The sequence below is a fragment of the Ailuropoda melanoleuca genome, chromosome 10, assembly GCF_002007445.2.
Source record: "Ailuropoda melanoleuca isolate Jingjing chromosome 10, ASM200744v2, whole genome shotgun sequence".
Lineage (NCBI taxonomy): Eukaryota > Metazoa > Chordata > Mammalia > Carnivora > Ursidae > Ailuropoda > Ailuropoda melanoleuca.
In genome coordinates, this window is record NC_048227.1 from 95,011,047 (window position 1) to 95,025,115 (window position 14,069).

A 14,069-nucleotide genomic window follows, 5' to 3' on the forward strand; every position below is an offset into this window, starting at 1 on the left:
CTTCTGGAACTGTATAGAACAAACTCACCTCCCTTTTCCACAGGGTGGCCCTCTAAGTATTTGAAAACATTTATCCTGTCTTTTCCTTTAATCTTTTCTTCTCTAGGCAAAACATTGCCAGAGAAAATAAGCTGTCTCCCATTTAAAGAGAAATGCCAGGGGCTTATTATATATTTTGAGTATGAATGTGCTTGATGGAAGCTTGCCAAGTATAACTGGGTTTCAATGTCAATATTCCCGCCTTTTAAGAATCGTTAAATTTCTCCAGCTCTTTCGAGTGTGAGAACCTAGTTGGCTTTCCATCAAGGATTACGTACCAAAAAAGAATGGGTTCGAGAGGAGATAAGTACGTTGATGGAGAAGCATATAAAGGAGGCTCCGTATCGGGGGTGTTGCTAAATGAGCCAAAGCCAAGTAGGGTGAAGAAAATGTCAATATACTTTGGTACATATTTCCAGTGTTGGAATTACAGTCACTCTTTTGGTGTCGACTCACCAGATCCTCAGCACACAGCCTGCACGATGGGGTCCAGCAGCTAAAGACCAGAGTGAGATCATCTCCACTTTGCAAATAATTGCCTGTCACAAAGAAATGGAAGATGCTTTCCTTTCCACATTAGTAGCTTCCCTCCAAGCCCGGCTCGGTGGCCTCATTGTCTGAGCTCGGTGAATGAACTTTTTACAAAAGAGCAACATTTTCCTCATGGTGTGTCAAATTTTTGGCCTTAAACACACACCAGTTGTGTTCATTTTTCCATTCATTACTCAAATGCATTAGGATTCTCGAAGTGTCGTCTTGATACGTGGATCGCTGTGGGAATCTGATGCTGACCAGCTTCTTAATCCCTCGGGTGGTTTATAGTGTCCTTTCTGTCCTAAAAATCTTCTGAAAATCTTACAGTTGATAGATCTCCTTGTGAAGCCATTTATCACACGCTGGGTTCTTAGGAGTTCTTTCAGTCAAGAAACCCATGCCCTTCACTTCCGGGAAATTATTTCATCCATTCCCCTCTTTTTCTTTGTTCTCTTTTTGGAATTACTATCATTCAGATTTTAGACCTTCTGGAATGGCCCTCATTAAAACTTTTTTTTTCTCTATTATTTATTTCTTTGTATTTGGCTCTATTATCTGGGAAAATGTCCTAAAGACTAGATTTCATTTCGTTATTTTTTTTTTTTAAAGATTTGATTTAGTTATTTGACAGAGATAGAGACAGCCAGCAAGAGAAGGAACACAAGTAGGGGGAGTGGGAGAGGAAGAAGCAGGCTCATAGCGGAGGAGCCTGATGTGGGGCTCGATCCCAGAACGCCGGGATCACGCCCTGAGCCGAAGGCAGACGCTTAACCGCTGTGCCACCCAGGCGCCCCTCGTTATTTTGTTCTTAATTTCTAAGAACCAAGTTTTCTTCCTAAGCATTCGTTGTTGAAGTATCCTGTTTTTTCTTGGCTGCATTATCTTTCTGAGGATTGCTTTGAAGGTTTATTCTCTGCATTGCCTGTCTCTTCCCAATTGCTTTTTTGTCTTTCATAATAGGTGTTTTCGTTATGTACCTGATTTGGGGGCTGGTTTGTCATATGTAAAAATTGGTTGGGGGGGGCGCCTGGGTGGTTCAGTCAGTGAAGTGTCTGACTCTAGATTTTGGCTCAGGTCATGATCTCAGGGTCATGAGATCAAGCCCCGTATCAGACTGCATGCTGGGTATACAGGCTGCTTAAGATTCTCCCTCTGCCTCACCCCCCTGCTCCTGTATGCTCTCTCTCTCCTCTCTCACTCCATATGAATAAACAAATAAATAAGAATAAAAAATAAGAACTGGTTGGGGTCTGTGTTACTGAGGCAAGGTGGCATCCCTGGATGGTGGTCTGATTGATGTTAACATGTCTATTCTTGGCCTGGTGAAATTCCCCCAAGAAGACTCTTGTTTCCTGGAGAATTCAGGCTCATTTCTGGAGCCTCATGAGGGAGAGAGTCTGGGAGTGGGGTGCGTAAATTCCTCTTGCTTTTCATGATGGCGTGCTCTGGTGTCCCTTTGAGTCTCTGCTCCCCTTACCTCCCACCTTCTTGGCCTGGAGACCACATTTCACTCCTGTCATCTCCGGGAAAGGTGAGTGAAGAGTGTCTGGCCATACAGACTGTGGGGGGACCTAGGGTCTTTTTTTTTTCTTAAATAAAATTTTTAAAATTGTGGTGAAACACCTGTAACAAAATTTGCCACCCTAACCACTTTTAAGCACCCAGATTAGTGGCATTCAGCACATTTCTGTGTATAACCATCGCCACCATCCGTCTCCAGATCCCTTTTGATCTTGTGAAACTGGAAGTCTGTACATTAAAAACAAGATCTCGTTCCCTGCGCCCGTTCCTGGCAGTCCCCATGGTTGTCTCTGAATTGAAGTACTCCAGGTACCTCATAGAGGAGGGATCTGCCCTTGGGCGAATGGCTTATTTCACCGTTAGCATCATGTGTTCAGGGTTTGGCTAAGTTGTCATAACGTGACAGGATCTCTGTCCGTTTTAAGGCCGAGTAACATTCCACTGTGTGCAGGGATCACATTTCCTTCACCCATTCATCTGTGTCTTGGATCTGGGCTTAGGCTGGAGAATTCTAGGAGAGTGGAAGGGCCAGCTCTAAACTGGGCACTGAGGAAGTGAGGGCGCTTCTGTGATGGGGTATCTTGGTAATTTCTGTCTCAAAGGCGAGGAAATTAAAGCAGGGATAGGACTGTTACTGGGAAGGTGGCAGAAAGAATGGAACGTTCTGGGCCCCTGGCTGGGTCCCCGAGGTAGAGCTTGTGAGTCTTGATCTCAGGGTCATAAGTTCTACTTTAAAAAAAAAGAGAGAAAAAGAAAAAAAGAGAGGGAACGTTCAGTTAGGTTTGAAGTTTCAGAGCTGTTCTCTGGCCACATGTCACTATTTAGCACTTGAAATTCTGCGAATACTGTTTGCCATGTGCTCTGTGAATAAAATACATCCTGGGTGTCAAAGACCTAGTACAACAAAAAGATTGTGAATAGCTCATGAGTCCTTTTTTATAGTGAGTACGTGTTGCTGTAACATTACGTTAATATTGGGTTAAAAAAAGCATAATAAAATTAACCTCAATTTTTGTTTTTACTCATTTTGATGGGGCTACTCTAAAATTTTAAGTTGTGTATGTGGCTTTCTTGGAGGTTCACACCCTGGTTCAGGAGGACAGATGGGGAATGCCAGGGGTGCTGGGCAGATCACTCCCATTGCTCCGAGGCTACCTGCAGCTGGTTCCCCCACCCCGACTCCCTGACTGCTTTCTGTTAAGAATTCAGGCAAATTAAGATCCTCTCTTTCACTTCTGGAAAAGCAAGAGGAAAAAATGCTCAGAGTGATTACTTCTAACACAAGATGATGCTTCTCTTCTTAGGGTGCATTTCTTTTCTTTTTTTTTCTTTTTTTCTATTTCTTTTCTTTTGGTAAAGATTTTATTTATTTATTTGAGAGAGAGAGCTAGAGAGAGCATGAGCAGGGGGAGGGGGAGGGGGAGAAGCCGAAGCCGGCTCCCCACTGAGCAAAGAGCTGGCCATGGGACTCCATCCCAGGACCCTGGGATCATGACCTGAGCCTAAGGCAGATACTTAACTTAACGACTGAGCCACCCAGGCACCCCTTGGGATGCATTTCTGAAATATTGATGATAAAGGGGCATTCTTGCCTTTCCGGAAATATTTTTCAAAGGTTCTTCAAAATGAGGCTTATCTATATTGAAAACAGTATTTTTCAGCCTTTTTTTCATTATCGCTCCAGTAAGGAATCTTTTCAGCTATTTTCCTAGTCTCCCCCCATAGTGTTTGGATAGCACAGATGTACTGTGTATCAGTTTGGGTACTGTGTATCTGTCTATCTACTATCTGTGCTTCATACACACATAGCCTCCCCATCATGAACCAGTTTTCTTCCCATCGGAAGCAGTTATCACCCATGTTGAAGTGCATGGTTTTTTCTTGTTTTTGTTTTGTTGTTGTTGTTTTGAAGTGTGTGGTTTAAAGTGAGCTAACAGCTAACATTTATTCTGCTTCTAGAATATTCTCAGTAGTGCTAGTGTTAACCTTCATTTGCACCTCAGAATAACATTACCATGGGTGGTATATTTATTCTCCCATCAGTTGAAGCCCAGAGACTTCAATACTTTGCCCCTAGCCATAGAACCAGCAGAGTCAGAACTAGAAGCCAGCTTTTCAGACTGTGGAATCCTCTTTTGACAACGCCAAAGACAGGGGTGTTCAGACTTAAGATGAATGGAGGGTTTGAACGCGAGGCATTCAGGAAAGAATTGATTCCTATTCATGTACGTGACCAGATCTGGAAGTTTCTATTTCATAATATTTAAAAGATTACACTTAAACTTCAGTCTCCTTTCAGCTGGCTAATTTCTGTGTTCCAGTGATTGGAGAGTTGAAGATCATGATATTTTGGACCACAGTGCAGTTTTGTAGAATATCAGAGGCATTGCTCAGGGGTTCAAGGTCTGGTACTGCTGGACCCCACCCTGTCCACCCCAAAGCCAGGGGTCAAATGAGCTTGCATTCTAACCATAAAAGTAACAATTGTGGAAGATTTGTAAAATGTAGGAAACTGTTGGGGTGCCTGTGTGGCTCAGTTGGTAAAGCGTCTGACTCTTGATATCAGCTCAGGTCTTGGCTTCAGGGTTGTGAGTTTCAAGCCCCAGATGAAGCCTGTTTTCAAGGAAAATAATGAGAGATTGCCCGTAATTCCACTATGTTTTGCTTTTGTTATTTTTCATTCTGGGCCTTCCTCCTCAGCCTAATGTACATATATGCATCTTAAGCAGAATTGGAGGCTCCTGGGTGGCTCAGTTGGTTAAGCATCTGCCATCAGCTCAGGTCGTGATCCCAGGACCCTGAGATCGAGTCCTGCATTGGGCTCCCTGCTCAGTGGGGAGTCTGCTTCTCTCTCTGCTGCTCCCCCTGCTTGTGCTCTGTCTCTGTCAAATAAAGTTTTTTAAAAAATGAAAAAATTGGGGCACCTGAGTGGCTCAGTCATTAAGCGTCTGCCTTAGGCTCAGGGCGTGATCCCGGAGTTCTGGGATCGAGCCCCACATCGGGCTCCTCCGCTGGGAGCCTGCTTCTTTCTCTCCCACTCCCCCTGCTTGTGTTCCCTCTCTCGCTGGCTGCTCTCTCTCTGTTAAATAAATAAATAAAATCTTTAAAAAAATTTAAAAAAAATGAAAAAATAAAAAGCAGAATTGGGATTATATTCAATATATAGTGTATATGATGCTTTTCACCCTGAACAAAGGTATGGACTTCTATATCAATATAGCCATTTTCCTTGTCATTAACTGCTTCAAAGATATTCTTTTTGCCAAAATTTCCTCCAAAGGGGTTAGAGACACCATTTTCCTACTAGTGGGACACTGAGGCTCTTCAAATATTATACACCCCAAGCAGTAAATATTCTCATATGTAAATCTAATTTGGTCTGTTTCGCAGAAACAAAATGGTTAAATCAAAGGATGTAACAATATGGACTCAATAAGGGGAGAAATAATACTTGAATTATATCACGTTTATTATTTGTATTGAGTTTTTAAATATTTTCCCCTTGCTTTGTTTTAAACTGTACTGTGAAGTGATTTTTAAATACCATTTTAGCTTTTCTGTTGTATTACGACAGTCCCTTTGAGGAACTATTCACATTATTTGTCTTGAAGATTTTGAGTCAGAGTAACCATGTCTATATAAACATGTCCAATTCAGCTGGACCATAAAATTCAATTATCTGGTATTTGTCCAGTTTTATAGCCTGGGGGCAGAGCCCGGGAGAACCTACCCAACCTGCCCGTGACTTGACCGTGTCATCGAGACAGTGTTGGTGTCCATCTCTTGGCAGCGTTCAGCTCACCCTTAGATTATCTTGAAGCTTTTTTAAAAAATTTTTTTAAAGATGTTCTTACTTGAGAGAGAGCATGGGGGTGGGCAGAGGGGCAGAGAGACAGCACGACAATGTGGGTCTCTCTGATCTTGATCCCAGGGTCCTGGGATCAGGCCCTGGCCCTAGGCAGACACTGAACGGACTGAGCCACCCAGGTGCCCCTGGTGTCCTTTTAAAGGAGTCACAGTGGTGAAGGCGCTCCCTTAGATTTCACCTCCGGTCTTTTCACCTGAGAAAGAGACCTCACAGGTTTTTGGTTGCTTTTCTTCTATGATAATGTCACCTTGGAAAGGCAGTGAAAGGGAGTGTGGAGGCCTGGGTAAATTGTGTCTGCATCTTCCCATTTCCCCAGTTCTCATACTTGGGTTTAATATTCAAGCCCCCTTGGAGGCAGGCAGTTAGGGAACTTAGTATCAGTGCTTGTTCTGGTTTATGGGCCCGTGTCTCCTCCTCCTCAGGAAAGAGAGTAAAGCACTCATCTTTATGGTGGTTATTCGTCCCCTGGACCTCCCACCCTCCAGACAGAGGCCTCTTGAGTTCCTGACCTGTTCGCCGGCTTTGTGTGACACACCAGACTGCTGACCACCTTTTCCACCTTTAATCCACTCCACCCTTGGCTTCTGATGCCACTTCCTCCTTGATGGCCTCTAATCTCTGTCCGTATTCCATCCTTTTTCAAATTCCTCTTCCTCGGGGTTCCAGACCTTTCTTACTTACATCATTACATTCAGATGATCTCATAGATTTGCACAACTTCAGCTGCCTTCCCCTGGCCTCATGGGCATCTTTCCGTTAGCACATGACCTTTGACGGCTTGCCCGTTCCTACCTTGTCATGTGTCCTCCTCCTTGCCATTACTGCCCTGTACCTTTTTAATACCACAGTTCAAATTATGTGTCAGCTCTGCTCCAAAGCCTCCCATGGGCCCTTGGAGCCTTTAGAATTAGTGCAAAATTCCTTAAAAAAAAAAAAAAAGCTTTAATGAGATACAATTCATATATTTCAATTGCCTCATTGAAAGTATAGATTGCAGTGGTTTGCAGTATATTCACAGAATTGTACCACCACCCCAGTGAATTTTTAGAACATCTTGGTTCTCTCCTAAAGAACCCCCAAACCTGTTAGCAGTGAGCTGTACTGGATGGAGTGTGCCCGTGTCTGCCTCCAGATGTGTCTACCACTGGATGAGCCCCCAAGGCCAAAGAATAATAGCTAAGTGTATCCCTGGGTGCACAGCGTAATTAACACAGATCAAGAACCTGGCAAATATTTGTTGAATGAACCATGAAGATTAGGGAAAAACACCTTTGCTGTCCTCTGCCTGTTTGCAATATGGTAAACATTTTCCCATAAGTTTTGCTTTGGGTGATGATCTCTTCCTCTAAAATCTTGATTTAACAAGAACAGGGAATGGAAGTAGTAACAGAAGAAAGTTTCCTGCACTGTATATTGACCTTAGGTCTGAGCTTTAGCCCCGCTTTCATACTGATGGATGACTTTCTTTGTAAATGCAGACGGATAGAGGCGGCTCTGTGTCACACGCCCCGTCCTTGCTTGCTCTTAGAAGTGGACATCAAAGGAGAACTGTCTGCCAAGAGAGTCGTCAACTTGGCCACCCGATGATCTCTTACTCTGCCTTGTGGTTTTAACTCCTCCTTTAGGAATGCTAGATGAGATGTACCAGCGTCTCTACCAATGTCCTAAGAAGAAACAAGTTTTAACAGCATTACACAGCCATACGTTTATCTTTGTAAATGTTATTTGGGGCCTGAAATTGGTAGCTAGTGACATTTCTTCCAGTCCAGCTCAGTGGAGCAGATGTCGCTTGTGGTTTTGTTCGATCTTAGGCTTATAGGAAGGAAAGGACCTGGTAACACAGTTAAGTAAGGTTAGAATCAACAGACGTGCCTGTAAGTGGAACAGGTATATTTCAGGGGTGGCACCAGATGATGGCCATGTGCTGTCCCCAACAGCTGGTGCCGAGAAATGAGGCATAACTGAGACCCCAGATCCCTGAGGTAGCCAAGGGCTCCTGGGAGAGAGTTCAGGGAAGGGGTGTGGGCTGCACCTGGGGACACGCTATTTGGGCTGATACACATGCTTGGGAAGGCTGTATACCAGTCATTTATTTATTTGACAGAGTGAGAGAGAGCAAGAGAGAGAGCACAAGCAGGGGGAGCAGGAGAGGAAGAGCCTCCCCGCTGAGAAAGGAGCCTGCTGCGGGGCTTGATCCCAGGATGCTGGGATCATGACCTGAGCTGAAGGCAGATGCTTAACTGACATTATGCTACCCAGGCATCCCCAGACCAGTCATTTAATGAAGGCCACCAGTGCAGCCTCCAGAGTCTCTTATCTATAATCTGTACAGCCAGAACTCCCCAGGGCTGGGCTGGGGGTGGCAAGTGGGGGAAGGGGAGAAATGCAGAGCTGCCCTGTCCCCTTCTTAGTGTGTGGACTACCGGGGGACTGTTCCACCAGCAGTATTTCACACACCAGACTCTCAGTATAATTGAGGCAATTTGTGAACCCCAGTTAAGAGTCCTCCAGGGAAGATGAAAGGTTAGGATGTGGCTTGCTCTGGGAATCAGATCACAGGCGTCAGGACAGGGAGCTCACCACCCCGTTCCCTGGGGGCACTTAATGGCCTGCCTGGGTGTTCGCTGGAATATAAGAGGGAAGCCGGGTCAACAGAGAGGCTGAAGCTGATTTTTGTAACGCTGTCTGATTACTGGCAACGTTGCCTCCTTAACTTTGCTCGGTTTTGGCCTGACCGTGGTGCGCTGCGCCCCCTGGTGGCCAGGAGGCGCAACTAGGTGCCAGCCAGCATCCCCGTGCTCAGCTTTTTCTTGATAACCTCTTCCTCACCCTTCTCTTGACTGCGCCCATCTGGTCCACCCCAGGGCTCTCTGCCCCCCTTAGCAGTAATAAATAAGATCTGAGCTTCTCCGTTTGAAGAGAAGAGCAGTGGTAAAACCTTTCTTTTGTTGGTTTAGGGGAAGAGCCTGTGGTAATGAGGTGAGGCAGGCAAGGCAGGCGAGGCATGAAGTGATAAATAGAACAAAGGTGAAAAGGAGAGGAAGTCAGGGCGCCTAAGTGGACTTACCCTCACAGAACATTGACATACAAAACCATGTCAAACTTGTAAGACTTGTTTATCACCTATCTTGTGTCTTTATAGGGAATGTTCTAAAGTTTCAGGAAGAAAGAATTCGAGAATTCGAGGCTGCCTGAAATTTTATTCGTGTTTATTGTAGGTTCTGACTGATTTCCATGTTGTGTGCTTGAATATTAGAGATTTGATAGTGTCTGTATTTTGGAATATGGCATAGTTTGATCTAAAATGTTAGTTAACTTGTACCATAAAATAAGCAACAGCAAACAAACTTATTGCACCAGTTTTGGGGCTTTTTACAAGTCTCCTTGATTCAGCGTTGGAGACACAAAGTTTGCCTTGTAACACGTTCTCAAGGACTTGAAGAAATGGGCCATCCGTCAGCCCAGTGCAGCCCGTGTGTGTCCAACAGGTGGTGAAAATGTAAAATACTGTAGGTGCTAAAAAGAGAACGGTGCTTTGCACCTCATCGGCCTTCACACAAACAAGGTATACAGAACGTGGTATAAAAAAAGTTTGGTCGCAGAATGTAATGTCTGTTATTTGCTTTCGGTAATGCTAAAAGTTGAGACACCAGTAAATCCGCGCCAGGAATGAAGTAACGGTTCAGATAACATGTTGCTGACTCTGGGTTATTCATCCCAGCAACTTTGAAACCCTCCCCGGGTCTCTCTGCAGAGCCTCAGTGACCATGAACGGAGACCAGCTCCGGGGAGGGCTCCTCTTCTTTAAAATGAAACACATGACTCGCGCGGTGCCAAGTCCCGGCGCGCAGGGGGCGGGGCCGGGCCCGCCGCTGGGTGGGCGGCCGGGGGGTGGGCCCGCCTATAATTAGCCGAGGAAATGCAGCCTCGGTCCCTTTTTGCTGCGGCTCCGAAGGCACGTTTAATTCTCCCTAATCCTCCGGGGGTGGCTTGGCGCGTACTTGTTTCTGATCGCAGCCAGACTGCGCGGGGTTGGCAGGACCCCGTGCCGCTTCAGGCAGCCGCCGAAGGAGGGCGAGGGCCAGCTGTTGTTGTCATCTGGAGGTGTGCTAGTCACTATGCTGGGGATCCTCACAATCACAGGTAAGGCAGGTGCCGAGCTGCTGTGTTCCGCCTTCGTGGCACGTGGAGTAAATGGTTTCTTCCCTCAACCTGCACTGGGGTTGGAGAGCTTCGAGGTCCGTGGCTGAACACACCGATGGGCATTCATTTCTGTATTTGCTGACTTTCCAGTCACAAGAGCGTTTTCTCTTTGGCTCAGTAAGATCCCAACACATCCAGCGTTTTCTTTCTGGCTACGCAGGAATCTTCCTTCCTGTACTTAGGGGAGACCTTGAGTGTATTTGGGGCGCTTCGGGGTGGGGGGGAGAACAGCACCAATTGAAGAGATATCGGTTAGATTAGGATGAATTTGAAAATAGGTCGTGAAAGCCTAATCACTGGTTGTAGTCCTAAAAAAGTAAATTCCTGTTTACTTTTGTAAAGGCATTTTGACCTGCTTATTGGAAACTTTCAGTGAAGGTGCACTTGGTGATTTAGGGGACTACAGTATTAGCTCTGGTTTAAATGGCAGTTTTAATGAACACATAGTATAAAGTTGATGGCTAGAAGGTAACAGCATTTAGGTACTTAAAATAAAAATGTATGTTTTTAAAGCATGCTTTCTAGAAATCTGGCTGTAAGTATGAATATTTAATTCATATGTCTAGCAAATGACTTACATATATCAGACTTGTAGAAAGCGCTGACAGCTTTTCTAACTTGATATTTGGTCTTTTATGCAATTGTGCTGTAGCCTGACGCCTTAGCAACCTGCCTGCCTGTTTTCTCCTCTCTTTGCCACTGAAGCATAAACGCCCATTGGCTAATTTATATTTCTAAGACCTGCTCTTTTCTATTTGTTTGAGATCCCTGCTCATCAAATCTACATCTTTTCTTAAAAATGCTGTATAGAATTTCTAGATTTCACATTTTTCTCGGTATAATGGCTTCTGCAAAGCCTGGTTCTTCTGTGGAATTTTAAATGAATGTGAAAGTTTAGCAAAACTAAAAATATCTCTCACTTCCTATAGATTAGCTTGTTTACTTTGAGATTTCCTTAGAATTCCTTCCTCCCGTTAATGCCATAAGCCTTTCTACCATTTGTATAGCACAAATGTTTACGAGATACCTAGAGTCTATTATTAAATAGACTGCACAAAATAAATTAAAACCAAAATGTTTCATTTTTTCTAGATCATTACTTTTTCTCTGAGTGAAACATAGCCGTGCCAAACCCTGAGAGAGGCTGCCTGAGAGTGTGGTTTGTGGGGTGTCATGGCTGGGGGGGGGGGCTTCTATGATTATAACTTTCTTCTTGGTGCTTTTTGCATATAGCATGATCTTTATTATATTCACTCCCTGATTGGCTTATCACATGCTGAGTTTCTTATGGGGAAGGAAGGCGTTTCTTTTTCGATGTAATTAAGACGTAACAAAGTTGGGATACTTGCGGGGCTTTCAAAAATTGGTCAGATCATCCCAGTGGACTGACGAATGAATGGAAACAGTTGGAAGGATGGTCTCACTAAGGCATCTTCAAGTAACTAGATCTGTTGCTTTCTGAGTTTCTCTTCTATTATGATGCTGGTATGGAGGACGGGTAAAATTTGGTACTTTTTCCTAGTAATAAGAAAGTGCACAGAAATTCTTACCTCCAGATTTTTTTGTAGTGAACCAAGGGAGCTTGAACTGTCATTTCTTTCCCCTTCTGCAAGTTATGCTGATAAGGAAGATTTATACTGACTAGTCTTTAATTGGTCAGAACCTTGAAAAGCAACAAAGGCTTTTGAAAATGGCATTAAGTATTAATTAAATATCAGATTACTCACCTAAAAAATGTGAAAGAGGGTTACTCTAGTCCTCTTCAAATGTTAACGTTAATGCGTGGAGCATTTAAATTTCACAGTGAACAGGAAGGGATCAGACTGATAATATTTTTGTACTTAGGAATGAATTTCCTTTTCTGAAAGGGAAAAGCTGTCACTGTTACTCCTCACCACCCCCTTGCTCCAGACCAGTGAAATGAAGGCAGCAGAACTTGAATTAAGATGGCGTATTCTCATACGCGCTTGGTCCTTCTTGACATCTAACTTCACATCTCATGAGCAATACTTAGCTTACACCTGGAAAGTAGGAGGTGCGTGGGTGGCGCAGTGGGTTAAGCATCTGCCTTGCTCAGGTCATGATCCCAGGGTCCTGGATCCCCAGGGCCAGGATCCCCAGGGCCAAACAGGGAGCCCGCTTCTTCCTCTCCCTCTGTTGCACTGCCTGCTTGTGCGCTTGCTCTCTCTGTCTCTCTGACAAATAAATAAATCTTAAAAAAACAGACAAACAAACAAAACAAAGCATGAGCACCTGGCTGGCTTGGTCAGAATAGCATGGAACTCTTGATCTCCAGGCCCTGAGTTTGAGCCCCATGCTGGGTGTGGAGCTTACGTAAATAATTTTTTTTTTTTTTAAAGATTTTATTTTTTATCTGGGAACACAAGCAGGGGAAGTGGGAGAGGAAGAAGCAGGCTCCCAGCAGAGGAGCCTGATGTGGGGCTCGATCCCAGGACCCTGGGATCACGCCCTGAGCTGAAGGCAGGTGCTTAACAACTGAGCCACCCAGGCACCCCCGTAAATAATTAAAAAAAAAAAAAAACTAGAAAATAAGTGATCAGATATGATGATGGAAGTGTTATCTTCCCCACCAACCTGTTAATGGTATGGCAGGGAAAAAAATGCTTATTGAAGTTTGAAAGATTCTTTGAAAATATCTACCCTATTTTTTCTAACTCACATACTTTTTTGAGACTTAACCGTGGAGTATCATGGGGAATTAGGGGAGTGTTACGCTTGGTCTCTAAAATAAACTGGGGAAGGAAGAGTCCCCCAATGTTCACGCAAGTTCCAGATGATTTATAATGCCTTTCTCTGTGCAAATCTTTTTACAAGATTAAAAAAAAAATCTTCTGCATGGCTGCTGCTGTCTGCCAAGGAGGCAGGTTAGTTAGTTGTGAGACATCGAAATGAGTACCCTCACACCTGCGAGAGTAATAACTACCACCATTCTCACTCTTCCGTACAACAATCCTGCAGAAAGTGGATTTTTAAAGATGACAACTCCGTTGGTGTTCCACAGCTACTAAGAAGCACAGCTGTAGAGTACTGTGTAAAGGATATTAATATTGCTCTAACGGTGTCCCTGTTTTGTATGCCTGCCCAGATGTACAAGGGGCCACTCAGCATCACTCTTGAGGCTGGGACAAGCGGGGAGCGTCACCTGTACCGCTCCTACATGGGGTCCTGCTTCTCTTGAGTTTTCATCCCAGTTAAATGTCTCCCCTTTGAGGTTTTGTGGTTAATGAGCATTACAACATGGGGAATTGGGTGTGTAGGATATAAGGGATGGATTTAGAATGTAGAGAATTTCTGGAAAAAATCCAGGCCAATGCTGCAGATCGTAGGAGAACGTTAACCAGATCCAGATGTCAGCAGCAAGCAGGCCTAATGTGCCTGCAGAACAGGGCGCACTGGTTGCTCTAAACTTAAGAAATTAATGTTGTAGCTTTTGCAATATTGCACTTTTTCTTTGACAAAAATGACTGTTGCTGTGCCACGGGAATTTGAGAGCTACGTTTGGATAAAAGCATTACAATTTTGCAATATATAATATGACCTATCTCTTGTCTTTTTTTTTTCTTTTAAACATCTGAAGTAGAAGAAATAAGTTATACTTTTTATGTCTTGAGTATTTGGAAGAGAACAGACCCTGTAGGGTTTGGATCTGCAACTGTTTATCACATATGTGGAGCGTGGTGGGGGTGGCTTGTGTGGAACACAGCTTCCGTGAGAGTCCTCTGACTTTTTTTGGGGGGGGGATCATGTGTCTTTTGTTACTTGGGAAGTAGGGGGATGATGACAGTTTCATAAGGAAAATGGAAATTTGCCTATGCACCTTAGAGATCTCTTGTGATTGATTTTGTAAATTGAGATGGACTGACAGGACATTTATCTGGAGATT

At 44.2% G+C, this 14,069-nt stretch overlaps 1 protein-coding gene across 2 annotated transcripts in view; it reads left to right on the top strand.

Moving 5' to 3' along the window:
• The window catches only part of AKAP12 (A-kinase anchoring protein 12), a 97,334-nt gene that overhangs the window by 64,150 nt on the left and 19,115 nt on the right, over positions 1-14,069 (top strand). The window contains exon 1 of one of the 2 annotated variants that reach the window (XM_019800769.2): positions 9,887-10,105. The exons of the other annotated variant lie outside the window; for it this stretch is intronic. Coding sequence (XP_019656328.2) covers positions 10,081-10,105 — 25 coding nt within the window. The 5' untranslated portion in view covers positions 9,887-10,080. Of the gene's footprint in view, positions 1-9,886; positions 10,106-14,069 lie in introns of those variants that run through there. 2 annotated transcript variants of the gene reach the window in all.